Source organism: Columba livia, chromosome 11 (assembly GCF_036013475.1).
Source record: "Columba livia isolate bColLiv1 breed racing homer chromosome 11, bColLiv1.pat.W.v2, whole genome shotgun sequence".
Classification (NCBI taxonomy): domain Eukaryota; kingdom Metazoa; phylum Chordata; class Aves; order Columbiformes; family Columbidae; genus Columba; species Columba livia.
This window is the reverse complement of record NC_088612.1, coordinates 13,312,522-13,338,879: the sequence shown is the minus strand read 5'-3', so window position 1 is coordinate 13,338,879 and position 26,358 is coordinate 13,312,522. Positions and strand designations below refer to the sequence as shown.

Genomic DNA, 26,358 nt, shown 5'->3' with positions numbered 1-26,358 from the left:
CGGGCGCTCCGGCCGGGTCGGTCCCGCCCCCGCGGTCGCCGCGCTGCGCTGCCCGGCGGAGCCCCCTCCCGCCGGGGCCGGGGCCGGGGCCGGGCCCGGGGCCGGGCGGGCGGGGCGGCGGGCGGGGCCTGGCCCATCGCGGCCGTGGCAGCCGGCGAGCCCGGGCCGGGCGATGTGAGGAGCCGGGGAGGGCCGCGGAGCCGCCCAGGGTAAGAGCGGAGCCGCCGCGCCCCCAGAGCCGACCCGCGGTGGGCGGCCCCGGCCCGGCCCTCCCCGACCCTCCCCGCTCCCCTCCCCGCGCCGGGCCGGGCTGCGGCGCAGAGGCCCCGGGCTCCCGGGCTCGGCGGGGCCGCCGCGGCCTCCTCCGGCCCCGGCTGCTCCCGACCCGTCCCCTCCAGCCCCGGGCCGGTGCAGCTCCAACCTGGGCTATAAATACCCGGTGCCGGATTAAGCGAAGTAGGACACCGGGGGGGGCGAGGAGGAGGTTGGCGGCGGGCAGGAGGCAAGCAAGGGCCGGGCAGGGCACGGGTGCGCCGGGCTGGGCTCAGCCACGGGCAGGCGGCACCGGCCCGTCCCGTGTCCCTGCGCCCGTCCGGCCCCCACTCCGTCCCGGCTCTGCCCCCCGCGACACCGGCACCGCTCTGCCCGGGCGCAGGTCCGTCCCTGCGGCGCTGCGGGATGAAGCTGAAGAAGCAGGTGACGGTGTGTGGAGCTGCCATCTTCTGCGTGGCTGTTTTCTCCCTCTACCTGATGCTGGACCGGGTGCAGCATGACCCCACACGCCACCAGAGTGGGGGCAACTTCCCCAGGGTGAGCGGTGGGGCTGTGGGGACGGGCAAGTGGGACAGGGACAGGACTGCTCGGGGACAGCCGGCACAGCCCGGTTAGTGGGGCCAGGGCTTGTTTCCTGCTGCTGTCAGTGCCCGTGGGGCCCAGACCTGCCTGGCAAAGGGCAGCAGTGGCTCTGATCGTGGCGTCTGCATCACCAGAGCCAGATCTCAGTGCTGCAGAACCGCATTGAGCAGCTGGAGCAGCTGCTGGAGGAGAACCACGAGATCATCAGCCACATCAAGGACTCGGTGCTGGAGCTGACAGCCCACACAGAGGGGCAGCCGGCGCTGCCCCACCACACACCAAATGGCTCCTGGGTGCTGCCCCCTGAGAGTCGCCCGAGCTTCCTCTCCGTGTCCCCGCAGGACTGCCAGTTTGCCCTGGGGGGCAAGGGCCAGAGCCCAGACCTGCAGGTGAGGGGCCGCAGTCTTGGTGCAGCGGGTCGGGGCACATCTCTGCTGGCACGAGGGGCTCCATACCAGGGTGTCCGTGGGGTCCTGGCCCTGTGCTGTTGGGGGTCTCTCCATCTGGGGTCTGCCCTGAGCCCTGTCTCCCACCTGGCAGATGATGGCTGTGTATTCCCTGCTGCCCTTTGACAACCAGGACGGCGGTGTGTGGAAGCAGGGCTTTGATATCACCTATGAGCCCAACGAGTGGGACATGGAGCCGCTGCAGGTGTTTGTGGTGCCGCACTCGCACAACGACCCCGGTGAGTAGCAGGCAGGGAAGGGGCAGGCGAGCCCAGCCCCTGCTGCCCCACACATCTGCGGGGAAGGGCTGGGCCATGCACACTGACCCCCAACATGTGCTGGCAGGCTGGATCAAGACTTTTGACAAGTACTACTATGACCAGACGCAGCACATCCTCAACAGCATGGTGCTGAAGATGCAGGAGGACCCGCGCCGGCGCTTCATCTGGTCTGAGATCTCCTTCTTCTCCAAGTGGTGGGACAACATCAGTGCCCAGAAGCGGGCTGCAGTGCGGAGGTAGGGCTGCCCCCCGGCTCCACTGCCCTGCGAGCACCAGGAGTCGGAGGGAGGGGCCCTGGGGAGACGAAGGCTGCCCAGGCTGCAGTGCAGCACCGGGGGCTCTGCGCAGCTCACCATGGAGTCGCTGGCACTGCCAGCAATCTCTCGGTGCTGCGAGACGTCAGACACACAGCAGTGTGCAGGGACACGGGGTGTGTGACACACTCCACAGCAGGGTCTGAGGAGCTGGGGGAAGCAGGTCTCACCCACGCCGCTCCCTGTGCTCCTGGGGCTGGGAATCTCCCTCCCATCACTATAACCCTGAGCACGCAAACTCGGCTGCAGGGCCCAAGTGGTGCCAGCACCTTGCAAGGCCCAGGGCACCCTCAGGGGTTGGGAGACCTGGAGAGCAGCGCTGTGTGGTGGGAGACGTCCCCGTTGTCACCCCCCTGCCCTGGGAGGGCTGGGGTGGAGGACAGAGGGATCATGGGCTGCAGGGCACAGTGGACATTCATGGCCTGCGTGGGGATGGGCTCTGGCTGGGGCCTCAGCCAGTCCGGTGCTGTGGAGTGACATCTGTCCATTGTCTGTCTGTCCATGTGGGGACAGTGCGGGTGGTGGGACATGGCAGCTGGTGGTTGCGGAGGCTGCGGTGGGACCAGGTGGCCCCAAGACTGGGGAGGCTCTGCCATGGACATGCAGCTGGTCACAGGGCTGTGCCCAGAGCTGGTGGTGTCTTGTGTGTCCCCCTCACAGGCTGGTTGGCAATGGGCAGCTGGAGATGGTGACGGGTGGCTGGGTGATGCCTGATGAGGCCAATTCCCACTACTTTGCCATGATCGACCAGCTGATTGAGGGGCATCAGTGGCTGGAGAAGAACATTGGTGAGAGCTCGGGGTGCTGGGCAGTGGGGGTGGTGCTGGCAGGGGTCTGCTCAATGTGCCCGTGGTCACCCCCACCCCGTGGGGCTGACGGGTCTGTGTCCCCAGGCGTGACACCCCGATCCGGCTGGGCCGTTGACCCCTTTGGGTACAGCTCCACCATGCCCTACCTTCTGAAGCGCTCCAACCTGACGGGGATGCTCATCCAGCGTGTGCACTATGCCATCAAGAAGCACTTTGCTGCCACTCAGAACCTGGAGTTCATGTGGAGACAGACATGGGGTGAGGGGCTACCAGGGCAGAAAGGGCGGAGGGGCCCTTGCAGGGTGGGTGGAAGTGGGGAACAGCTACTGACCACTTTCCTGTGTGGCTAGTGAGCCTGGCTGGGAGGTGGTGGCTCTGCCCTGTGGCAGTTTTGTCCTGTAGGACAGCCCCAGGGTGCCTGTGGGACCCCTGCTTGGGGACAGGCAAGGTGGAGATATTGTTGGTGCTCATCTGTCCTTGGTCCCACAGACCCAGACGCCAGCACCGACATATTCTGCCACATGATGCCCTTCTACAGCTACGATGTGCCCCACACCTGTGGGCCAGACCCCAAGATCTGCTGCCAGTTTGACTTCAAGCGCCTGCCAGGTGGCCGGATCAACTGCCCGTGGAAGGTGCCTCCCCGAGCCATCACCGATGCCAACGTGGCAGAGCGGTGAGTGCTGCGGGGACAGGGACCGCGGCTCCGAGCCCCAGGGCCCTGCCCGGGCACCAGCTCATGCCCTGGCCCCGACACAGAGCCCAGCTGCTGCTGGACCAGTACCGCAAGAAGTCCAAGCTGTACCGCAGCAAGGTGCTGCTGGTGCCCCTGGGAGATGATTTCCGCTACGACAAGCCACAGGAGTGGGACGCTCAGTTCCTCAACTACCAGCGCATCTTTGACTTCCTCAACTCCCAGCCCAACCTCCATGTCCAGGTACATGCAGGGGGGTCTAGGGCAGCGCAGGGGGCTGGGGAGAGCAGGGCCCCACAGATGGGGGTTGTGGGGAGCCCAGTTTGGGGGTGGGCAGTGTGGGAGGGGCAATGTGAGCTGTGGCAGCTCCCCATGTGCTCAGGGCTCTGCACGTGTCCTGCAGGCGCAGTTTGGGACGCTCTCTGACTACTTTGATGCTCTATACAAGAAGGTGGGCATTGTGCCGGGGATGAGACCACCTGGGTTCCCAGTGCTGACGGGGGATTTCTTCTCCTATGCGGACCGGGAGGATCACTACTGGACGGGATACTTCACCTCCCGGCCCTTCTACAAGAGCCTGGACCGGGTGCTGGAGGCCCATCTCCGGTGAGGGGGTGCGGGCTGGCCCCACACAGGGGGTGTGTGCTGGGGGCAGAGTTGGCCAGGTAGCACCTGGAGCTCTGGCCTGTGCCCGGTCTGTGCCCGGTCTGTGCCCAGCCACCAGCGTGCTGGGGGTCCCAGCCACGGCCCAGGCAGCGCCAGCCCCTTGCCCAGCCCCAGGGCAGCGGGTGCCACCACCTGCCCGCCCCAAGGCTGTGTCCTGTGCACTGTGGGCACACAGGCCGGGCTGCTGCTCCTCGAGGTGCCAGGGCCCGTGGTGACCTGTTGTTGTGCAGGGGGGCAGAGATCCTGTTCAGCTTGGCGCTTGCCCACGCCCGCCGCACCGGCACTGATGGCCGGTACCCAGTCTCTGATTACGCCCTGCTGAGCAATGCCCGACGCAACCTAGGCCTCTTCCAGCACCACGATGCCATCACTGGCACCGCCAAGGAGGCCGTGGCGGTTGACTATGGATCCCGGTGCGTGCAGGGGCCAGGGCGCGGCTCTGGGGGGTTGGTGGGCACAGGGCTGGGACTGTGGTTGTGTGTTGGGTCCTGTGGTGCCCCTCTCCCAGGGGCTGTTGGGGGCACACTGGGACAGGATGGGACAGTCACGGGTGGCTCACTGTGCCTGTGCCCCAGGCTGCTCCACTCTCTGACCAACCTCAAGCGTGTCATCATCAATGCTGCGCATTACCTCGTGCTGTGGGACAAGAACACCTACCACCACGACCCTGCAGCACCCTTTCTTGGCATGGTGAGCAGCACTTGCCGCGTGGCTCCATGTGCCCTGGCACACCAGGCCAGGGAGAACAGCCTTGCCTGCCTGTGCAGTGCTGGGCAGTGGCACGGGGAAGGGGTCCCAGCCTGTGCCAGTGTTCCTGGGTCCCATGGCGGGTACCCCCTGGCTCTGACTGCTCCTCTCTCCAGGACGACATGCGCGCCAGCCAGGACTCCCTCCCGGAGAAAACCGTGGTCAAACTGGGCGCCTTGCCCAGGTAGGGGCTGCCAGCCTGGCTCTCAGGGCTGTGGGGCCGTGGGGGGCAGCAAGGGGGTGCACGGGCCCCATGGGCGGTGTGGAGCATGTGGGGCACTGTGGGGCTGGGGCGGCCATCCCCGTGTGACCCCCAGCAGGTTCCTGGTGGTGTTCAACCCGCTGGAGCAGGAGCGCCTGAGTGTGGTGCCGGTGCTGGTGGACTCCCTGCACACACATGTGCTCTCCGAGGAGGGGCAGCCCCTGCCCTGCCAGCTCAGCGCACACTGGGGCTCCGCCACCAACGTGGTGCCCGATGTCTACCAGGTACAGGGTGCCCTGGTGCCCACACCCCCTGCATTTCAGCCCGCACAGCCCCCTCACACGCTGCTCCCACGGCTGGGACACCCCCTCAGCCCTCACCTCGGGCAACAAGTGTCCCACATCCCAACGCAAGCCCCCGCTGCTCGGGAACCCCCCACAACACCCTTCAGCAGAGGCCGCGGCAGCGCCGCACTGGGTCTTTGCCAGCAGGACCCGGGTGAGGGCTGGCTCACGCCTTGGCGCTGCCGCAGGTGTCGGTCCTGGCCCGGCTGCCCGCACTGGGGCTGCGTGTGCTGCAGCTGCACAAGTCCTTCGGCCGCCCCACGCTGGCATCCTCCGTGCGCCTCTACCTGCATGGCCGGGACCTGCCCGTGCACCAGCAGGAGGCCGTACCCCTGCACGTCTTCCCGGCTGCCGCCAATGACTTCTGCCTGGAGAACCAGCACCTGCGTGCCTGCTTCTCGGGGCGCTCAGGCCTGCTGCAGGCGAGTGCGGGGCTCTGGTGGCGAGGATGAGGAGGGAGGGGACACGGCACTGTGTGCTCATGCTGTGCCGGCCTGTGCCCTGCAGAGCATCCGCCAAGCTGGGGAGGAGCAGGAGCAGCGGGTGAGCAGCGAGTTCCTTGTCTATGGTACCAGGACCTCAAAGGACAAAAGCGGAGCTTATCTGTTTCTGCCTGACGGTGAGGCTAAGGTACGGGAGCCTGCTGGCAGCCATGCCCGTGGCCCCGCAACAGCCCTGCCAGCAGCAGCTCAGCACAGCCCTCCTCTCCCAGCCCTACATCCCCAAGGACCCCCCGGTGGTGCGGGTGACGGAGGGACCCCTCTTCTCAGAGGTTGCCAGCTATTACCAGCATGTGCAGATCATGGTGCGGCTTTACAACGTGCCAGGTGAGACGCGTGTGGCTGTGCCGAGGCAGTTCCTGGCCTGGGGGGAGCAGCCCCTCACTGCCTGCCTGCAGGGGTGGAGGGCCTGTCCCTGGAGGTGACCTGCCTGGTGGACATCCGAGACCACACCAACAAGGAACTGGCCCTGCGCTTCAGCACAGACATTGAGAGCGACGACACCTTCTTCACAGACCTCAATGGTTTCCAGGTATCTGTGGGCCTGGGGAGGGACAGCAGCAGGGGACAGTGCTCCGGCACCGTGGAGCCACCTCCGGTGCTGAGCCCTGTCCCTTGGCAGATCCAGCCCCGCAGGTACCAGCGGAAGCTGCCACTGCAAGCCAACTTCTACCCCATGCCCACCATGGCCTACATCCAGGACCTGCGGAGCCGCCTGACGCTGCACACAGCCCAGGCGCTGGGGGTGTCCAGCCTCGCCAGCGGTGAGCCGGGGGCTGGGGGGCCGGGGGCTGTGCCCTGGGGATCCGCGGGGCTGGTGCAGGGCTGGGACTGCCCTCGGCCAGGGATGCTAGGGAGGAGGGTGCCACGGGGTGGGTGCAGGGGGATGCTGCAGGTGGGCAAATGGTGTCCTGGTCCCTTTGTCCCTGGGGGTTCCCCAGCTGTCCCCAGTCCCGCGGGAGCATGTCCACATGTGGCAGCTGAGGGTGCGGGGTGACTGGCTCCTGCTGACGCTGGGGTGGTGGGACCGGCTCTCCACAGGCCAGCTGGAGGTGGTCCTGGACCGTCGCCTCATGCAGGATGACAACCGGGGCCTGGGCCAGGGGCTGAAGGACAACAAACGGACTTGCAACCGCTTCCGCCTGCTCTTGGAACGCCGCTCCACCGCCAACAAGGTGCGTGGGCTGCAAGGCTGCAGGACCAGGCTCGGGCATGGTGCTGCTTGCTGGACAGCTCAGCCCAGCCATGGGACATGGCAGGAAGCCACATGTGTATCGGGGTGCAGGCTCTCCTCCCTGCTGCCCCTGGCCCTGCCATCATGCTGGCATGGCACAGGGACAGCTCTGCCTGGGGCAGGTCTTTGAGGAGAGTGGGACCATGGACCAGGGTCTGTCCCACAGCCGGGGTGTGGGGCCATCCCCCTTGTAATTGTGGTGTTCTTGTGCCATCCCCTTGCTGCTCTCTGTGCGTGCGACATGTCACCTGTTCAGAGCTCCGGCTTCTTTTCCAAACTGGCCTCCATGTTTAAAGCCTTGGGCTTCCCCGGCGCCAGGACTGGCAGCCCAGAGGTAATGGCCGGCCTGGCCTCACCACCTCTCCCTGTCTCGTGCACTAGCCACTAGCCACTAGCCTAGCCAGGCCCTGTAGCAGAGCCATAGTCTGACCATGAGTAGCCAGGCCCATGCAGGCTGCCTGGCTGCAGGCGCCTGCCCTGTTTGGGCACCGGGTAGGAGGTCACACCAGGGGTCAGCTCTGTGTGCCTGGTGCTGGTGGATGCCTGTTCTGTGGGTGCTGCTGGGGAGGCTGCGATGAGCGGGAGGTGCCGTGGCCCCAGTCCCGCCTCTGCCCTGTCCTGCCGCTCCCTGGGCCCATGCTGATCCTTCCTGCTCTTGGGCAGGTGCAGGATGGGCGCCCCGTCAGCTTCCCCTCGCTGCTGAGCCACCTCACCTCCATGCACCTCAACGCTGAGGCTCTGGTCCTGCCCATGGCCCAGGAGAAGCCGTCCCCACCAGCTCTGCGCTCGTTCCTGCCCCTTTCCACCACCCTCCCCTGCGACTTCCACATCCTGAACCTGCGGACGCTGCAGGCAGAGGTGAGCTGTGCCCGGGAGCAGGGCGGGCATGGCCTGGGGCAGGAGGACTCGGGTCTCACACCCGCTGTCCTCAGTGTCACAGCTCACTCCCTGTCTCCCGGCAGGATGACTCGCTGCCCTCGGCCGAGGCAGCCCTGATCCTGCACCGCAAAGGCTTTGACTGTAGCCTGGAGGCCAAGAACCTGGGCTTCAACTGCACCACCAGCCAGGGCAGGGTAAGAGCCACTGCTGCCTCCCCCACTGCCAGGTCAGAGCTGAGCTGGGCTCTGGCACAGCCAGTGCCAGAGCTGCCCCCCGTGCTCATGCCAGTCCAGGATGGGGGCTACAGGGGGCCCCTGGGTCTCCAAGCTCCAGCATCCCAGAAATGGTGACTGGTCAAGAGTCTCACAGTGCAGCGCGCAGCCCCGCTCTGCCCCTTGCCCAGGCAAAGCTGGAGGATGTTGGTTTCTCGCAAAGCGGGTCTGGACTCTTCCACGAGCCCCACACACCCAGGGAGGGAGGGCAGGGCCTGTGCTGGGTCTGTGGGGTGCCCTGGGTGCCGTGAGGTCTGCGAACGGGCTGCGGGCACAGTGCTTGGGGGGCAGCGCCGTGCTGCCAGGCCCCATGTCCCACCTGGGCCACCCACCCTTCTCCCTCCTCTGTCCCCAGCTGGCCCTAGGCAGCCTGTTCCAGGGGCTGGAGCTGGGGTCCTTGCAGCCCACCTCGCTGACGCTGATGTACCCGCTGGGTGCAGCCCCCAACAGCACCAGCATCCACCTGGACCCCATGGAAATCGCCACTTTCCGCATCCGCCTGGTGTAGTGTCTCCGGGAGCGGGAGAGGAGCAGACAGGCCAGGCAGCATGGGAGCGGCGCTGAGCCCCGCGGCACCGGCACAGCCTGGGGGCGGCTGGGCCAGCACACCCGCAGCAGGCGAGCAGGCACTGGGCAGGAGGTGCCGGACTTTGCAAAGGCTGCTGCCTTCTAATTTATTAGTCCTGTGTTCTCAGATTTCAGAAGCTGCTGTGGCAGGGCTGCCTGTGGCAGGGGCTGGGCATGGCTCCAGGCAGCGGGTGGGCAAGGCTGCCCTGCCTTGTTCCCATGGCTGCCCCTGGCGGTGCACAGGCTGGGCTCCCCCCGGCCCATGGGGCAGCACAGGGGCTGCCAGGAGCCTGGTGGGGTTGGGGCAGCTGCCTGAGGAGCTGCTGTGCACTGGAGACCGAGCTCGCCTGGAGCTTGTAGGAAACACGAGGCTGTTTTCCAAGGGACCTGGTCTGTTTCTGATTGAGGTTTTCACACTGGTTGCGTGGGGCAGTGGGAACGATGCTCTGGTGCCCAAAGTGCCCGGCCAGCAGGTCTGTGGTGTCCCAGGGGCTCTGGGAAGCTGTCACCAGGAGCATCCTCTTAGTTGCTGTGAGGACCGCAGGGGTTGCCACACTCCCCGGGACCCCTGGGGCTAATTACTGCGGGGGGGAGAGGGCCGCAGGGCGGGCTGGTAAAGCTGAGCTCAGTCTCAGTCCCTGCGCAGCCCTGGGCTCAGCTGTGGCCCCAAGCGCAGGCAGAGAGGGAGAGAGCATATGGGGCTGTCATGGAGCAGCCCCAGGGACAGCTGAGCCTGGGCAGGGCTGGGCTGCGACCCCGCTGGGGGTTGTGCCGGGGCATGGGGACCTCAGCCCTGTGCTGGCTCCCTGTGGCACCGGCAGCCCTGCTGGAGCCTGGCTAATGATGCGGCTGGTGGGGGCCCAGGCTGCTGGTGTGGGGGCCACTGCCCACAGGGTTTGGCTGCCAGGGGCTGTGGCCCAGCCTGTGCACTGCCTCGGGAGCTCACCCCACACCCCAGCCTGTGGCCCAGGACACTGGGATCCCCTGATGGGCAGAGATGCCCAACAAGGGCCCACAGCCCCAGCACCAGTACCCGCTGCAGGGTGGGGAAGTGCCTCCGGTCCTACACTTGGCCCTGAGCAGCTCATTAGCGATTCTCCCTCCTCCCAGCCCCGTCCCTGTGGAGCAGGCAGGAGTGCAGGAGGCTCTAATGGCTCCGAGTGGCTCTTGATGGGCCCGATGGAGGCGGGAGCAGGAGGGGCTGTGGTTTCTGCCTCTGCTGAGCCAGAGCTGCCTCTGCCCAGGATCAGCCGGGAAGATGCTCGGTTGGCTCCTGCTCCTCCTCGCCACAGCTCTGTGCCCCGGCCTCCTTGGGACAGGTACGGCCCCCTGCCGCTCCTCCCGCTCCCTGTGCCCGTCCTCCCATCCCTGCTGGGACCGTGTCTCCATGGGTTGCTCCCCAGTGGCCTGATGGAGGTTGGGGGGCCATGCTGGGGACGTGCCCAGGCGTGGTGGTGCTGGGGCTGGTCCTGCTGCAGTATGGCTGTGGCATGACAAGTGTGTACCTGTGGGGTGGTGGCCAGTGGGAAGGGGGTTCAATACAGGGAGACTGGGGCTGACCTGCTGGCCTGGGAGCTTTCCCCTCCCCTCTGCTGCCATCTCGCTCTTCGTCTGTGTTTGCCCTTGCTGGAGCGATGGCGAGCACTGGAGGTCACAGCAGCCGCAGGGCCAGGGCCAGGAACTGACAGTGCTGGGGGGGCTGTGCTCAGCATCTGGTGCTCCCACCCCTGACCCGAGCCTACCCCGAGGACTGGGCTACAGGGCTCCTGTGCTCAGGGGGTACAGTCCCATGAGCCTGGGGTGCACCCAGCCCGGACCAGCACTGCTGGTGCTGGGGGAGGCTCTGCTCTGCAGCATCCCTGCCCAGGCCACCTCGCTGGAGTTGGCAGCACCCCCAGCACTGCACAGGCTGCCCCAGCACTGCGCTGCCCCCCCAGCACTGCACTGGCTACCGACTTACTCAGCCGCGGGGGTGAAGCCCAACACGGGCCCTGTTCTGTGGCTGGCAGCTGCCACACCAGAGCTGTGCCCCAGCCCTTGCGCAGCTCAGCGTCTTGCTGCAGCCCCTGTGCAGAACCTGCACCTCTGCGAGGGCTACGTGGGCCCTGACGGCCATGACCACCCTGGCTTCTACTGCCCGCGGCTGAGTGACCCGCCTGGCCACCGATACTGCTGCCGGCCCAGCCCGCGCGCCCTCAAGTCCTGCTGCTCCCAGCTGGCCCTGGAGGCCCTCACCGGGGTGAACGTCTCCAGCCTGGCCAGCCGGGGGCTCCTCCGGTGAGCAGGGGTCAGCCTGGCAGTGCTGCTCGGGGCGGGGGCAGCGGGGGCTCCGGGCTCTGGCACAGCCCCAGGGCTGGCGTGGTGTCACCCCAGGGCCCAAAGCTGTCCCCGGTCGGGCCCTCCTTGAGGGGTATCACTGCCAGTGGAGTCCATGGCTGCCCTGCCCCGCAGGAACCCGCTGGCCCTGCCCTTCGTGGGGCTCTACGGGCTCCTCGTCCTCCTCCTCATGGCCGTCGACCTCCTGCACTTCTACCAGACCCGGCGCTGCGGCCTCGGCCGCATCCTGCCCCGCGCCCGCCGCCCGTGCCGCACCACGCCGGGGAGCCGCCTGTCCTGCTCCCACCCGCGCCGCAGCTCCCGTCGCCCCGGGGGGCTCCGGCTGCCCCGCGCCCCCCCCGGCCGGGAGTGCTGAGGGGGCGGGGGGTCGGGGCCCCTGCCCGGGGGTGCAGCGGGGCGGGGGGGATGCGGGGGGAGGACACGGGAGGGGACACGCGGGGACACACACACGAGGTCGCACGTGGCCGGTACCGGCACCGCCGGGCCGCGGGGCGGCGCTGGAGGCTCCGCCCGCCCCGTCTCTTCCGGCACCGCCCCCTTCACGTGACACGGGCGGTGGCGTCGGGGTTCCCCGGGCGATCTGCGGTGACGTCACGGTCGTGTCCAGAGAGGCGCGATGGAGGCGGCGGTGAGCGCGCGCCAGGCGGGCTGGGGCGGCGGGGGGAGCGGATCGGGGGGGAACGGAGCGGGGGGGAGCGGTACGGGGAGAACGGAACGGGGAGCGGCTGCCGGCGCCGGGCCCTGAACCACGGGGGGGCGGAGGCGGTGGGTCCCGTCCCGGGGGCTTGTCCCGAGCCCGTCCCCGGGGCAGCTGCCCCTGGGCGTCAGGGCCGTGTCCGCCCCCCCCGGTCTGCGTGTCCCAGCCGGTGTCCGTCACAGGTGACAGCGGAGCAGCTGCGGGCTCGGGGCAACGCGCTGTTCCAGGCGGGGGACCACGCCGCGGCCCTCGCTGCCTACACGGAGGCCCTGGGGCTGTGCGACAGCGGGCCGGAGCGGGCCGTGCTGCACCGGAACCGGGCGGCCTGCCACCTGCGGCTGGTGAGCGCGGGGACATCGCGGTGTTACCGGGAACCGGCCCGGCCGGGTGCGCTGCCGGGACCTGCCCAGCCCGGCCGCCTCCGACTGCTCCGCGCCTGCGCTGGGCGGCCCCGCCGCTCCTCGGGCAGGAGCTGCCGGGCGTTCCCCCCACTCCCCTTTCCCCTGCCCTGCCCGCCGTGCCGTCCCCTGTCCCCGCGGCTGTGCTGTCCCCTGTCCGGGCTGTGTGTGCTCTGGGGCTGTTCCCAGGCCAGTCACAGCGTCCCCGGGTTCCCACTCTGGAGCTGTCTCTGAGGTGGGGGCACACAGGAGCTGCAGGGGCTCGGGTGGGTCAGGAGCACTTGAGAAGCATCAGAGGGCCCAGGAAGGACGGGATGTCCCCTGCACTGGCTCGCTGTCCTCGGTGACGCTGTTACCCCCTCACACCCCATGTCTATCCCTGCGGGTGGGCTGAGTGAGGTCTGTGCGGCCAGCATGTCAGGTGCTTCCCTTCGTTGCCTCTCTTTGCAGGAGGACTACGCCAAGGCAGAGGCTGATGCATCTAAAGGTCAGTGGTGGCTGGCGGGGGACCGGACTCTGTGCTGCCCATCCGGGCAGACCGGAGCAGCCGGGGCTTTGCTCACCCACAGCCATTGAAGCTGACGGCCGGGACGTGAAGGCGCTGTTCCGCCGCAGCCAGGCGCTGCAGAAGCTGGGCCGCCTGGACCAGGCTGTCAGTGACCTGCAGCGCTGTGTGAGCCTGGAGCCCAAGAACAAGGCCTTCCAGGAGGCTCTGCATGCCCTGGGCAGCAGCATGCACGAGAAGGTGAGCGGAGAGTGGTGCAGGGGCTGCTGTGACCCCCTGTGCTGGGCTGAGTGGGGTGGTGAGGGCTGAGCTGCTCGTTCTGCTCTGTCCCAGATGAAGACCATGTCCTGCACGGATTCAAAGGTGGAGCAGATGTTCCAGATCTTGCTGGATCCTGAAGAAAAGGATGAGGACAAGAAGCAAAAGGTTTGAGCTTTGGGGAGCGGAGGGTGTTGCAGCTTGGCTGGAAGGCAGGGAGGGCAGAACAGTGTTCCGAGGTCAGGGCTGCCCAGGGTGTCCTGCCAGCAGAACGTGCTCTCCAAAGGTTGGGGGCAGAGGTGGGTGCCTGCGGCTGCACTGGCTGCCCAGCCGGCACCTGCTGGGACATTCTCTGCACACGGTGGACAGGTGACTCAGATGTCACTCTTTCCCAGGCTGTGCAGAACCTGATTGTCCTGGCACGAGAGGAGCCTGGAGCAGAGAAAATCTTCCAGAGCGATGGCGTGCGGCTGCTGACACAGCTGCTCGACACGGCCAAAGCCGACCTGATGCTGGCAGCCCTGCGCACCCTGGTGGGACTGTGCTCCGGGCACCGCTCCCGGGTAGGTCCTGCCATAGCCCAGCTCTCCCAGCTGGCCCAGGGCAAATCAGTGTTGGGGACACTGAAGCGTGTTGGGCAGGGGAGCATTGCTGGCCTCTGCCTGTGGCTGCTGCAGCCGTGCTGAGGAGAGCAGCTCCGAGCTGTCACCTGCCAGGCCTGAGCTTGTGAGAGCCTGGTTTCGACAGGGAACTGTCCTGATAAGGTTCTGGGAAGCAGCAGGGCTTCCCTGGAGTCTCCAGCAGACAGCTGTACTTGTACCCGCAGACCATGGCTGTTCTGGCGGAGCTGGGAGCCCCTCGTCTCTCAGCAGTGCTCGGGGTGGAGCACGAGCAGGTTTCCCTGTCTGCCTGCAACCTTCTGCACGTGATGTTTGACTCCCTGAAGGAGGGACTGCAGAAGGAATTCCGTGGCAAAGAGGATGCAGTGGTGCTGGGTGAGTGCCTGCTGCCCTGGCTGCTGTGGGATGGAGAGGGTGCCCTGGGAAGGCCCCGAGCTGCAGCCAGTTCCTGTCCCCCTGACCCTGGTCACTGCTCCTGCTGCAGAGCTGGGGCTCAGCCCAGGGTTCACACAAAGTTGAGCTGGAAGGCAGGAGCCCCTGGTCATGGCAGCATCTCCTGCCAGCCCTACCACGGTGGGGGTGAGGCCCATGGCAGCCACTGACTGCTGGGCACCATCTATCTCTTCTGCAAGATTCCTCTAAGGATCTGAAATTGCTGATCAAGCACCTTCTGGAGCTGCTGGTGCTGGAAGGGGCCTCTGCGCACGGCCGTGACAACGCCATCAACCTGCTCATCAAGGTGGTGCCCAGGAAGTCACCAAAGGAGACCAACAACAGCCTGAGCCTCTGGGTGATCGACCAGGGTGAGTGGAGCAGACAGCAGTGTCTGCCAGGGCACCGCACCCTCTGCCTTGGGCTGCCACGTGCCTCGGCGCCGCCTGGGCCCCTCCTGCGCTTCTCACCGCATCTCTGCATCTTGCCAGGCCTGAAGAAGATCCTGGAGGTGGGCAGTTCGGTATGCGGCACCCCGGGCAGCCTGCCTGTGACGGAGAACAGCCGGATGAGCGCCTCAGTCCTGCTGAGCAAGCTTTACGATGACCTGAAATGCGATGCTGAGAGGGAGAACTTCCACCGCTTGTGCGAGGACTACGTGAGGTGAGCCCAGCATTTCTGGGGCAGAGGAGGGTGAGTCTCATATAGGAAGCAGCAGCCTCCCCGTCCCCAGGCCTTTTTGCTGTTAGTGGTGGTAGCAGATGGCAGCCCTGCTGTGCCAGGGGCAGGGGCAGGGCTGCATGTGGCTGCAGGCGAAGGATGGGATTGGCCTGATCCTGTCTCCCCCCGCAGGAGCTGGTTCGAGGGGCAGGAGCTGGCTGGCAAGCTGCGGGCCATCCAGACCGCATCGTGCCTGCTGCAGGGCCCCGTGGAGGCCGGGAACCGTGTGCTGGAGCTGGAGGGGATCATGGACAGTGTGCTGTCCCTCTGCGCCTCGGTCCGCGAGGCTCACCAGCTGGTGGCGGTGGAGGCGCTGATCCACGCTGCCGACAAGGCCAAGCGTGCATCCTTCATCACCGCCAATGGCGTCAGCCTGCTCAAGGAGATCTACAAGCACAGCGAGAGGGACAGCATCCGCATCCGGGCGCTGGTGGTGAGCGCAGCGAGATGGGAGGAACAGCTGCAGCGATCCCGCGGGTCTGCAGCCGTGTCCCCTCCCTGCCGGGGGCTCAGAAACACATCGGGGTGACTGTGGCTGTTCCTGCCCTGACGCTCTGCTCTGGCTGCAGGGACTCTGCAAGCTGGGATCCGCTGGAGGCACCGACTTCAGCATGAAGCAGTTTGCCGAGGGCTCCACCATGAAGTTGGCCAAGCAGTGCCGCAAGTGAGCGCTGCCGGGGCAGGGGGTGCCAGGCCAGGTGTCCCCCAGCCTCAGCTGATGAGTCTCTCTCCCAGGTGGCTCTGCAATGAGACGATTGACGCAGGGACACGGCGCTGGGCGGTGGAGGGCCTGGCCTACCTCACCTTCGATGCAGACGTCAAGGAGGAGTTTGTGGAGGATAAGGCGGCAATGGAGGCCATGTTCCACCTGGCCAAGGTGCATATTGGGTGAGGGCCCTGGGTGGGAGTGCCCTGGCATAGTGGAGGTGTGCTGGGGGCTGTGTGGCTCTCATGGTGTGGGGGTGTGTGCAGGGTCACATGGTGCTGGGGGTGGCTTGAGCCGCGGGTGTGACAGGCGCCTGCTGTTGCCACAGTCGGAGGACAGGAGTGTGCTCTATGCTGTTGCCTCCACGCTGGTGAACTGCACCAACAGCTACGACCACGAGGAGCCGGATCCCCAGATGCTGGAGCTGGCCAAGTACGCCAAGCAGCACATCCCGGAGCAGCACCCCAAGGTGAGCGGCAACCCAAGGTGAGCAGGGCATGGCCCTGGGGCAAGCACGTGGATGGGCAGAGCCCGGGGTCCTGCATGGGGTGTCCTTGGGGCCCTCGGGTGAGGTCACAGACCTCCCGGGGTGGCAGCAGGTGGCAGGGTGGGTGCCAGGCAGTGACCCCACGTCTGGGACAGGACAAGCCGGACTTTGTGAGACGCCGGGTGCGGAAGCTGCTGACGGCTGGTGTGGTGTCGGCTCTGGCCTGCATGGTGAAGAGTGAGAACCCGGCGCTCACCAGCTCCTGCCGGGAGCTGATCTCCAGGTACAGTGTGCAGGGGGTGGCGGAGGAGGCTGCTGGTGTGCTGCTGGCAAATTCGCCTGTGCTGAATGCCAGCTCCTAGGAGCAGAATGGAGGTGTCCAGGAGTCTGGCACAGCCTGGGCCCTCTGCAGGGGTCTGTTGGGAGCCCATGTGGCAGGTACCCGACTGCAGCTGCTCTGGTTTTGTCCCCAGGGTGTTCCTGGCGCTGGTGGAGGAGGCGGAGGACCGGGGCAGTGTGGTTGCACAGGGAGGAGGCAAGGTGAGGGAACAGTCCCCACTGCGCTGCTGGCCTGCGCCATGCTGGGGGCTCTGGGGAGGTCTGGTGCTCTGGGGTGGCCGCAGTTTGGCTGGGGACCCCCATGCCTCCCTCGTACACGAGACATGAGGACTCTGGGGCTGCCATGAGCTGGCTGCTGTGTCTCCGCAGGCTCTCATCCCGCTGTCCCTGGAGGGCACCGAGGTGGGGCAGACCAAGGCGGCTCAGGCCCTGGCAAAGATCACTATCACCTCCAACCCAGAGATGGCGTTCCCCGGAGAGCGGGTGAGGGTCGCACTGTGGGCAGGGGTCTGGGTCTGCTGTGCGGGGCCCCTGTGCGTGGTCAGGGCTGTGCAAGGCCTTGCGTGGGAGCAGCAGTGGGGACGAGGCCACAGCCCGGACTCGCGACCCTGTGTGTGCACGGGCTGCTGCAGCCAAGCATGTGTCTGTGCTGCGGGGGTGTCGGGCTGCAGGTCCCAACCCTCATTCAGGGTCCTAGCCCTGCCCTGCTGTCCCCACAGATCTATGAGGTGGTCCGGCCCCTGGTCAGCCTTCTGCACCTGCAGCGCACGGGTCTGGAGAACTTTGAAGGGCTCATGGCATTAACTAACCTAGCCGGCATCAGCGAGAGGCTGCGGTAGGTGGGGGGTCAGGGCAGAGCTGGAAGGGGCAGAGGGCCCTGTCCCTGTTGGGCCTGGGGGCATGCTGCCCTGGGCAGGCAGCATTCACATGTGCCTCCCTGCAGGCAGAAGATCCTGAAGGAGAAGGCGGTGCCCATGATCGAGGGGTACATGTTTGAGGAGCATGAGCTGATCCGGCTGGCTGCCACCGAGTGCATGTGCAACATGGCCATGAGCAAGGAGGTGAGGGCTGGGTTGGGGGGGCTGAGGGTCTGCGCTGCAGTCCTGGTCCCTTGCACCCCACTGCCGCCCGCTCCCCGGCACCCCCCGTACTCCTCCACAGGTGCAGGAGCTGTTCCTGGCCGAGGGCAGTGACCGGCTGAAGCTGATGGTGCTGTACAGTGGGGAGGAGGACGAGAAGCTGCGTCGGGCAGCCTCGGGAACCCTGGCCATGCTGACCGCCCTGCATCCCCCCATCTGCAAGCGGATCCCCCAGGTGGTGAGTCCCCAGCAGTGGGGTGGGGGCAGCCAGGAGCCTTCCCCTGTCCTATATCCCCTCCCACTGGTGTCCTGGAGCCGTGTCCTGGTGCTGGCACTAGGGCAGGGGCTGTGGGGAGGGGTGGGGCACGGTGGGCCGGCCCCCTGTGGTGGGGGGCAGTGCTGAGCACAACCCCACTCCCCCACAGACGGTGCACTGGCTGGAGATCCTGCAGGCGCTGCTGCTGAGCCCCAGCGCCGAGCTACAGCACCGTGGGGCTGTGGTGGTGATGAACATGGTGGCAGCCGAGCGGGAGCTGGCAGAGCAGCTCATGGCCAGCGAGATGCTGGAGATCCTGTCGGTGCTGGCCAAGGACAAGGACAAGCCGCAGGTGGCCCGGGCAGCACAGGAGAGCCTGGCGCAGGCCGTGGCATACGGGCTGATCAAACCCGGCCCCGGGCAGGGTTGAGGCCCCGGCCGGGATGTGCACACGCTGCTGGGGCTGCGCTCACTCGCTGCTCAGGTCAGGGACGGTCCTGCTGCCCCCGGGGGCTGTCCCGGGGCTGGGACCACGGCTGCGCTCGGCGGCACCTGCCGGTGCCGGGGGCGAGGGGGAGGACGGGGCTCTCCGCTGCTCTGCACCGTCTGCCTTAACTGGGGGACCGGCCCGGAGCCTGCGCGGCTGCGCCCGGTCCGGCGGCGGGTCCGCCCGGTGACACCGCACTAAAGCTGCTCTTGGACCACGGCCCGGCCTCTGTCCGTCATTCCGTCTGTCCGTCCTTCCTTCGGTCCGTCTGCCATTCCGTCCGTCCGCCGGGCCCCTCCCCCAGCCCCGCCCCGCCATGGCGGTCCCGCGCCGCTCGTGGCTCGTGTTCGGCTTCAGCCCCGAGGAGGCGGCGGGGGAACCGGAGCTGGGGCCGGGCCCGCGGCGGCTGGAGTCGGGCCCCGAGGGGGTCCGCCGCGTGTGGCCCGCCTGGAGCTACGTAGTCGTGGAGACCGGTGAGCAGAGCCCCGGGTAGCCGGTGCCCCGCGTTCCTTCTGCTTCCGAGGTGCCGGTGCCCGGTTCCCCGTTCCCCCCCCGCGCTTCCGTGGGACGGCGGCCCCCATTCCCCTGCCCCGCGGCGCCGGTCCCTTCGGTCTGTCGTGCTCGCCCCGGGCTCCCGGGATGGACACCCGCGCCCTCCGCGTGCCGGTTCCTGCGGGGCGTCCCCGCTCCCTCCCCACCGCTGCCGGTTCCCCCCTCACTCCCGGTCCGCTCCGGCAGGCGCAGGGCTGGAGCTGCGGAGCGCGGGGCTGCGGCGGGCGCTGCCGGGCTGGGTCGAGGCGCTGCCCTCGGAGACGCACCTGGTGCTGCGGGGCCCTGCGGGGGCCCGGGCGTGGCCGCGGGCGGCGGCGCTGCGGGGCGAGCTCGGGGTCGCGCCCGCCTGGAGCCGGGATCCGCCACCGGGGAGCCTGGAGCCCCGGGACCCGCTGCCGCTGCTGCCCGGCGGCTTCGTCATCCCGCGGCCGCCGTTCTTCAGCGCGCTGCCCGCGGGGCTGCGGGCCCGGCGGCTGGTCCTGGGCTGCGAGCACGTCCTGGTGCTGGGCGCTGTCGGGGAGATCTTCACCTGGGGCGGTGGCAGGTGAGCCCGGGGAGCGGGGAGGGGCTGCGGGGGGTGCAGAAGTGTGGAAGGGGTGCAGGAGGGGTACGGGGAGATGATGAGGTGTGTATGGAGGGAATGTGGGGGGCATAAGGGGCACGGAGGAGCTGCAGCGGGTAGGTGTGGGGAGATGGGGAGGTGATGCAGGGATGAATGCTGAAAGTGTGGGGGGTGCAGGGAGAATGATGGGGGATGCAAAAGGGGCAGTGGGAGGTTGTGGAGATGCAGGAGGGACTGCAGGGGGTGCAGGTGAGAGGATGTTGGGGTGGGGGGGCCCATGTCAGGGTCTGAGTCCCGTGATAGCTTGCAGGCAGGTAAAATAATCTAATGAAGTGATTACACGATCAGTAAACTAATTGACTAGTAAAGACACCACTTATTACTTCATGATCCTGTTGTTCTTCATGGTGTTGCATATAATTACTGAGTTACAATTAATAACTTTTAAGTAATCTTAATCACATACAACTGCTGTTGACTTACAGCCCTCTCTCCTTCCCCTCTGCTCTCCTGTACTGCCTGGGGTTAGGGTACATGTCTGTCCCTCCTTCCCTGTCCGTGGTGCAAGGGATGGGGGCGGAGGGGGGCACAGGTGCTGGGGGAAGGGTTTAGGGTGCAGCTGGGCCAGAGGTACTGGGGTGCAAGCTCTTCTCCCCCTACCCTCCCACATCACTTGCCGTTAGTCTGTCCCCTTTGGCTTGGCTCCTGCCTCACATCTTCAAGTGCAGTGAAGGGGCTGGTGCTGTCCTCAGTGCTGTTCCCTACAGGTCCCAATTTTGCTAACTGTACCCAAATTTGGCATTTCTCACACTATCACTAAGCAATCTCAACCTCGTACATCACTGCTGATGTCGCTGCCCCCCTGTTACTCAGAGTCCCCACAGTGCTGGCGCAGCTGCCGTTTGCTGGAGCTGGGTCCCCCAGCTTGCAGCTTCTCCCGGGCACTGGCCCCACGGTGCTCCCCGTCCCGCTGTGCCCCCCTCACTCGCCCCTTTGGGCAGGTCTTTCTCCTCCAGGGGGGCCGGGGCCACGGCTCCTGTAGCTCCTCTGGCTTGTGGCTCCATCAACATGGCCTCTGAGGACACCGGCGTTCCTGTGTGACCCTGTGGTCCCTCCAGGCTGTCTCTGCTGCAACTCTCAGGATGCCTGGGCGGGTGCCCCCCACATTACCCGGGACTGCATGGGCAGGATGATGAGGACGGATAGTCCTCACAGCCATCTACACAACCGCAGTGTGCGGCATCACCTGTAGTGCAGCCATAGGTTTGGGGACTGTCTTGTAAAGCCACCGCACCAGTGGTGCACAAACACCACTTCACTTGCCATCCCCAGTTAAAAGGTTTTTATTCTCTGATGCACTCGCTAGGCGACGTGCATTTGGGCACTGTCGTGGAGCAGGATCAGGCCCTTTCTGCTGGCCGATGCCGCAGGCGTTGTGGTTTTTGGTGCATCCCATCGATTTGCTGAACGCACGTCTCGGATGTGATGGTTTCACTGGGGTTCAGAAAGCTGCGGTGGATCAGAGCGGCAGCAGAGCAGCAAACAGCGACCGTGACCTTCTTCTGGTGCAAGTTTGGCTTTGGGAAGCGCTCTGGACGTTCTTCTGGTCCAACCACAGAGCTGGTCATCGCCGACTGTCATATAAAATCCACTGCTTGTCACACGTCACAATCAGATCTAGAAATGGTTTGTTTTTGTTGCGTAGAGTAAGAGAAGATGACATTTCAGAATGACAATTTTTTGGCTTTTCGGTCAGCTCACGAGGCACTCACTGAGCTTTTTTGCCTTCCCAATGTGCTTCAAACGCCGAACGACTGTCAAATGGTCCACGTCAAGTTCTTCGGCAACTTCTGTAGTTGTAAGAGGATCAGTTCGATGGTCACTCTTGTTTGGTTGTTGTCACCATGATCCCCGTCATCAAGGTTCTTGTCTCCTTTGCTGTGCGTCCATGAGCAGTTCCTGCACCAAATGTGCTGCTGATGTTGCAAGTTGTCTCGCTGCTTTACAACCCATTTTGAATAAGAAAATAACTCGATTTTGCTTTTTGTCTCACATCATTTCCATAGTCTAAAATATCAAATAAACAGCAAGTAATAAGTCAGTAGCAAAAAAACCCATAAAGCGAGAAAAGCACGTTCAAATAATGCGTACATAACCACATTTATTTAAGAATGTATTCCAAATCAAATGGCAAATTCCAACAATGCAAGAACTGCAATTACTTTTGCACCAAGCTAATATTTTACCTTGACAGCCCCTTCCAACTCTTTCTGCTTTTACAACAACTCTGACAGTTAAATCCAGTGTGCGTCGTGTTCCACATGCTCCCTGCCACCCCCAGTCTGTAACTGGGCTCTCAGGAGTCCAGTCTGTGTTGAGTGGCTGCTGCTGCTGAATTACAAATGTGTGCTGGGCACGTGGCCACCAAGCCCCTGCTGGCCCCCAACCCCTGGCACTGGCGTGCAGGTTCACCCTTCTCCCCACCCCCATTGCTGTGTCCCCTTGCACTTCCTGGCTTTGGGACACGGCCCTGGTGGGGGGTCCTGGGTCAGCAGCAGTGCAGGCAGGAGGGGCTCCTTCAGGACTGTGGGCTTACAGCAGGGCGGGGGCTGTGGGTCTTGGAGGGCAGCGGGGTGCAGGAGGTGTCTGTCTGTCTGTCTGTGTGTCCCCGCAGGCATGGGCAGCTCGGCCACGGGACACTGGAGTCGGAGCCGCAGCCACGGCTGCTGGAGGCGCTGGCTGGCGTGGCCATGCGGGCGGTGGCGGCTGGCGGGTGGCATTCGGCCAGCGTTAGCGGTGAGGGGCCGTGTGGGGCATTTGGGATGGCCATTGGCAGCGCACTGCCCGGACAGGACCAGGACCCACTGCTGCGTTTGTCCCCCATCCCCAGGGAGCACGGTGCATGGGGCTGTGGGTGCTGGTGCACCCGGCTGCTGCCACCTGTGGGGGTTCAGGGCTGAGCTCCATTCTAGGGCTACCTCTGATGTGTCCCCCACCCCACAGAGGCCGGAGACCTCTATGTGTGGGGCTGGAATGAGTCGGGGCAGCTGGCACTGCCCTCCAAGGCGCTGGCAGAGGAGCAGGCACAGGACGAGGCTGCGGGTACAGGTGAGGGTGCTGCTGCCGGGCTGGGGCCGCAGATGGTGCCCGGTCTCCGCACGGCTGCTGTCAGCGCCATCAGCTTGGTGTGGGGCTGGGGAGGTCATGCCTAGGGCCCTGGTCACTGCCAGGAGCTGAGGGTCAGCTTGTCCCCAGGGGACACTGAGGTGACAGCCCACCGGGAGCAGCTGGCAGCCGAGGACACCGCATTCATCTCCATCCAGGCATTCCCGGCACTGCTGGACCTGCCGCAGGAGCTGGAGGTCAGCGCGGTCAGCTGCGGGTCCCGGCACACGGCTGCGCTCACACGTGAGTCCTGGGGACCTGCAGCTCTGGCTCTCGGTGCTGTGCAGGGTCAGCAGGGGCCAATGGGGCGGGGGGCAGTGGGGACAGTCCCTGCCTGTGGCACAGCCACTGCTGACGTGCTGTTTGCTGTTGCAGGGGACGGGCAGCTCTACACCTGGGGCTGGGGTAAGTGCTGCTGTGGCTCTGGGACGGTACAACACCACCAGGACCAGCTCTTGTTTTCTACTTTCTTACCCTTGGCTGCTGTTACCTGCACAGTGATTTCATTTCCCACTTGGAGGGTTTATAGCAGAACACTTCCACGGTTCCTGGCTGGAGCCGTTTGCATGGGGGTACACCTGCATTTCCTTCCCCCACCCTGCCCCAAACCTGGGGACCCATCACCCTGCCCAGGCCAAGGCCCCAGGGCCACATCATGGCACGACCGTGGTGTCTGCAGGGAAATACGGGCAGCTGGGACATGAGGACAAAGCCAGCTCTGACCAGCCGCGCCGTGTCGAGGCCCTGGTGGCTGCAGGGCTGCGTGTGGAGGAGGTGACATGTGGCCCCTGGGCCACTTACGTCTGCGTGCTGGAGCCCTGAGCTCCTCGCAGCCCCTCTGGCTGCCTGTACCAAGGGGACATGGACCAACACCCCCCCGGCTGCCACTGGGGACACGGACCAGCTCTGCTCCTGCCCATCTGCCACCAGAACCCCATCAGGGGCCGCAGGCCCAGGGCCTGGCCTGGTGGGGCTCAGCCCACACTGGGTGGAGCTCAGAGGCTGGGGCTGGTGCGTGACCCAGCCTGTGCTGCAGCTGTACAAGTGCTGAAAACACGAAAAGAAGGACTAAAGAAATGTATTAAATCTACTTTTCTGTAACAGCTGCTGTGGTGCTTTGTGTTGTGTACAAAGCATGTTCCAAGCCAGGTCTGGTTTAAATCCCTCCCTGATCCTCCTCTTCCCCCCAAGCCCCACAGCCACACCAACAGCAGTAACTACACATCCATCTTTTATTCCCATCAACAGTATATACAGAGTTACAGAGCAAGGGTACAAAAGCCTGGAGAATAAGTAACAGCAAATGGGGGTCTGTAGTGATAACAAGGTGCAAATTAGCCATGATCAGGGACAGACACAGACAAGAGCTTTGTTAACAAAAGTGCAAACAGAGCCAAAGGAAAGGGACCTGTGCAATATCCTCTGTACACCACTGTTCCAAATTGACAGCAACGCTGTGCCCAGCCTGGAGGACCTGGATCGCTACAAGTGGCACTTGGCCTTGCTGACGGCCAAGAAGGTGAGTGAGCGGCCGAGGGTCTCACCGGGGATGGCACACAAGGTGCTCACTGGTTCCTAATGCTGCTCGTCACCTCCAGGAGAAAAGGCACAAAGAGTTTCTTGCAGCGAAGCAGCAAATCCTCCTCCTGATGGAGGAGCTGGGCCACGATCCAGAGAGCAGCTTTGAGCTGGACGTGGTCTATGAGTCTGAGGAACCTTTCTGCCTGTTGGCAGACAACATCACTGCCCTGCAGACCCTGCTGCAGCAGGTACGTGGGCACATGGAGCCAGCACTGCGGGGCTGTTGCTGCATCCCGGAAGGTATTTGTATCATGATGTAAAGAGCAGCTGCTCAGTTCGCAGCAAGTTCCATTGAGGAGCTTCTGAGAGGAGATCTGCGGAGCCAAGGTGGTGGCTTTGCTGGGTGCTTCAGCCCCTACTACGATGGTGGGTGCTGGTTCTTCCTGCTTCTTGTCTCCCTGAGGGAGCTGCTGGTGGAGGGGCTGCCTGAGCTGGTGTGATGTGGGGTTCGCACTACTTTCTGCAGAGGACTACATGGAGACCCTGCTTGAGCTGCATGACACTGAGGTGCAGATGAAGAACTACTATGAAACACAAAGATCTGTTTGAGGCCATGCTGAAGTGGGAGGAGAACTGGAGGCTGTTCCTGGAGCTGGAGGTACCATCCGGGCAGGAACCGCTCTGCTGGGCTTGGTGCTGGGTCACAGGGCAGCGCACACCCTGCTCCCGCAGTGTGGTCGGAAGGACCCGGGCAGGGATGGATGCTACGTCTGGAGTGCTGGTGGGGTTTGTGACTGGTGCACTGCAGGGACAGGATCCTGCAGTCTCTGTGTCCCGCGGGTGTGTTAGGCTGTGGGCCGGGCTCGTGTGTTTGGTTCCTCCTGACCCCTCCTGTACCAGAGGAAAGGAACTGACCCCGGTTGCTTTACCAGCTGCAGGGGAAACCTGCTGAAAGAGGGGAAGCAGCAGGTGAAGCTGCAGAAGACCCTTTCCTGCATCTAGTGCAGTGCCTCAAGGGTCAGTATTGGGGCCTATGTTATTCGATATATTCATCAATGATTTGGACAAGGGAATTGAGTGTACTATCAGCAAGTCTGCTGATGACACCGAGCTGGGAGGAGTGGCTGACACACCAGAGGCTGTGCTGCCATCCAGAGACCTGGACAGGCTGGAGAGGTGGGCGGGGAGAAATTCAATGAGATACAACAAGGGAAAGTGTAGAGTCTTGCATCTGGGTAGGAACAACCCCAGGTTCCAGTATAAGTTGGGGATTGACCTATTAGAGAGCAGTGTAGGGGAAAGGGACCTGGGGGTCCTGGTGGACAACAGGATGACCATGAGCCAGCACTGGGCCCTTGTGGCCAGGAAGGCCAATGGTACCTGGGGTGGATTGGAAGGGGGTGGTCAGTAGGTCAGAGAGGTTCTCCTGCTCCTCTACTCTGCCCTGGTGAGACCACACCTGGAATATTGTGTCCAGTTGTGGCCCCTCAGTTCCAGCAGGACAGGGAACTGCTGGAGAGAGTCCAGTGTAGGGCAACAAAGATGCTGAAGGGAGTGGAGCATCTCCCATGTGAGGAAAGGCTGAGGGAGCTGGGGCTCTTTAGCTTGGAGAAAAGGAGACTGAGGAGTGACCTCACTAATGTTCATAAATATGTAAAGGGTGAGTGTCACGAGGATGAAGCCAGGCTCTTCTCGGTGACAACCAATGGTAGGACAAGATGGAGGCAGAGATGCTGTATGGGAGCACCCCACGGACCCTTGCCAAGCGCCGGGTGCTCAGCCCCTACACACCTCGCAAAACAAGGAAGGTAAAACGTCAGCTGAACCCCTCCACCGTCCCGGGTCCCCATCCCGCACCTTCTCCTCACTAGCACCTCGCTGCACTCCAGGCGCAGATCCTCGGGGATGCCAATCTCCTCCCAGATGTCCCGCAGCGCGGCCATCGCGCGGTTCTGGCACGACACGGCCCCGGCCGCCAGCACCTCGCTGCGGGAACCGGCCGGAGAACCGGCCCGCTCCCTCCCGCACCCACGACCCTGCTCTGCGCCACCGCTCGCTCCCACGGCTTAAAATCGGCCACCCGGACGCGCTCATTGGCTGCCACGAGCAATAGCATCACCGCGGGCCCCGCCCACAACCGCCGCTCTCCTCCAACAGCCCCGCCCCAGGCCGGCCGCAAGCCAATGGCAGCGAAAAGCCTTCGGCGCTCCTAACCAATCACAAGCGAGACCGGCACCCGTGTCTTAACGGCACAGCACCGCGAGTCAACTGGCGCGTGCTCAGTATTTGACAGTAGCCACGTGACCTCGCGCGGGAGCCCCACTCACCCCACCCACTGGGGCTCTCCCGTGCCCGCTCCCCGTACCCCCGGGACACCCCCGCCCCGCTCCCAGCTGCCCTCGGCCCCGGTAGAGATCCCCCCTAAAG

General features: G+C 65.0%; 4 protein-coding genes across 13 annotated transcripts; all 4 read left to right on the top strand.

Moving 5' to 3' along the window:
- Positions 1-66: 66 nt before the first annotated feature.
- On the top strand, positions 67-9,388 carry MAN2A2 (mannosidase alpha class 2A member 2). 6 transcript variants are annotated; one of them, XM_065076901.1, is made up of 24 exons: positions 67-209; positions 656-810; positions 990-1,244; positions 1,396-1,540; positions 1,647-1,818; positions 2,557-2,684; positions 2,790-2,963; positions 3,195-3,381; positions 3,465-3,642; positions 3,803-4,005; positions 4,296-4,478; positions 4,641-4,755; positions 4,929-4,996; positions 5,133-5,298; positions 5,547-5,780; positions 5,866-5,988; positions 6,071-6,185; positions 6,257-6,390; positions 6,481-6,622; positions 6,900-7,033; positions 7,349-7,426; positions 7,756-7,950; positions 8,055-8,165; positions 8,599-9,000. In XM_065076901.1, the coding sequence occupies exons 2-24, from the start codon at positions 679-681 to the stop codon at positions 8,749-8,751; spliced, it is 3,525 nt and encodes a 1,174-aa protein (XP_064932973.1). In that variant the 5' UTR covers positions 67-209; positions 656-678; the 3' UTR covers positions 8,752-9,000. The 6 variants fall into 6 exon arrangements, with proteins under 6 accessions (XP_064932973.1, XP_064932968.1, XP_064932967.1 ...); XM_065076896.1 differs by lacking the exon at positions 7,349-7,426 and having other exon boundaries at positions 8,684-9,388; XM_065076895.1 differs by lacking the exon at positions 7,349-7,426 and having other exon boundaries at positions 5,130-5,298; positions 8,684-9,388.
- A 633-nt stretch (positions 9,389-10,021) lies between these two features.
- On the top strand, positions 10,022-11,530 carry LOC135580581 (protein shisa-like-1a). Of its 2 annotated transcripts, XM_065076944.1 has the most exons (3): positions 10,022-10,129; positions 10,874-11,087; positions 11,262-11,530. In XM_065076944.1, the coding sequence occupies exons 1-3, from the start codon at positions 10,069-10,071 to the stop codon at positions 11,500-11,502; spliced, it is 516 nt and encodes a 171-aa protein (XP_064933016.1). In that variant the 5' UTR covers positions 10,022-10,068; the 3' UTR covers positions 11,503-11,530. The 2 variants fall into 2 exon arrangements, with proteins under 2 accessions (XP_064933016.1, XP_064933014.1); XM_065076942.1 differs by lacking the exon at positions 10,022-10,129 and having other exon boundaries at positions 10,600-11,087.
- Positions 11,531-11,630: 100 nt separating this feature from the next.
- Positions 11,631-18,350, top strand: UNC45A (unc-45 myosin chaperone A). Its single transcript, XM_065076911.1, has 20 exons — positions 11,631-11,775; positions 12,027-12,185; positions 12,693-12,729; positions 12,812-12,987; positions 13,081-13,173; positions 13,401-13,568; positions 13,832-14,000; positions 14,258-14,428; positions 14,549-14,720; positions 14,910-15,210; positions 15,347-15,441; positions 15,513-15,654; positions 15,812-15,952; positions 16,126-16,253; positions 16,444-16,510; positions 16,679-16,792; positions 17,029-17,144; positions 17,253-17,370; positions 17,471-17,626; positions 17,814-18,350. The coding sequence occupies exons 1-20, from the start codon at positions 11,764-11,766 to the stop codon at positions 18,072-18,074; spliced, it is 2,796 nt and encodes a 931-aa protein (XP_064932983.1). The 5' UTR covers positions 11,631-11,763; the 3' UTR covers positions 18,075-18,350.
- A 91-nt stretch (positions 18,351-18,441) lies between these two features.
- On the top strand, positions 18,442-23,513 carry RCCD1 (RCC1 domain containing 1). Of its 4 annotated transcripts, none has more exons than XM_065076939.1 (7): positions 18,442-18,604; positions 18,870-19,227; positions 21,920-22,041; positions 22,249-22,353; positions 22,569-22,653; positions 22,786-22,815; positions 23,090-23,513. In XM_065076939.1, exons 1-7 carry the CDS (start codon positions 18,448-18,450, stop codon positions 23,112-23,114), a joined length of 882 nt encoding a protein of 293 aa, XP_064933011.1. In that variant the 5' UTR covers positions 18,442-18,447; the 3' UTR covers positions 23,115-23,513. The 4 variants fall into 4 exon arrangements, with proteins under 4 accessions (XP_064933011.1, XP_064933009.1, XP_064933010.1 ...); XM_065076937.1 differs by having other exon boundaries at positions 22,501-22,653; XM_065076938.1 differs by lacking the exon at positions 22,249-22,353 and having other exon boundaries at positions 22,501-22,653.
- Positions 23,514-26,358: the final 2,845 nt, after the last annotated feature.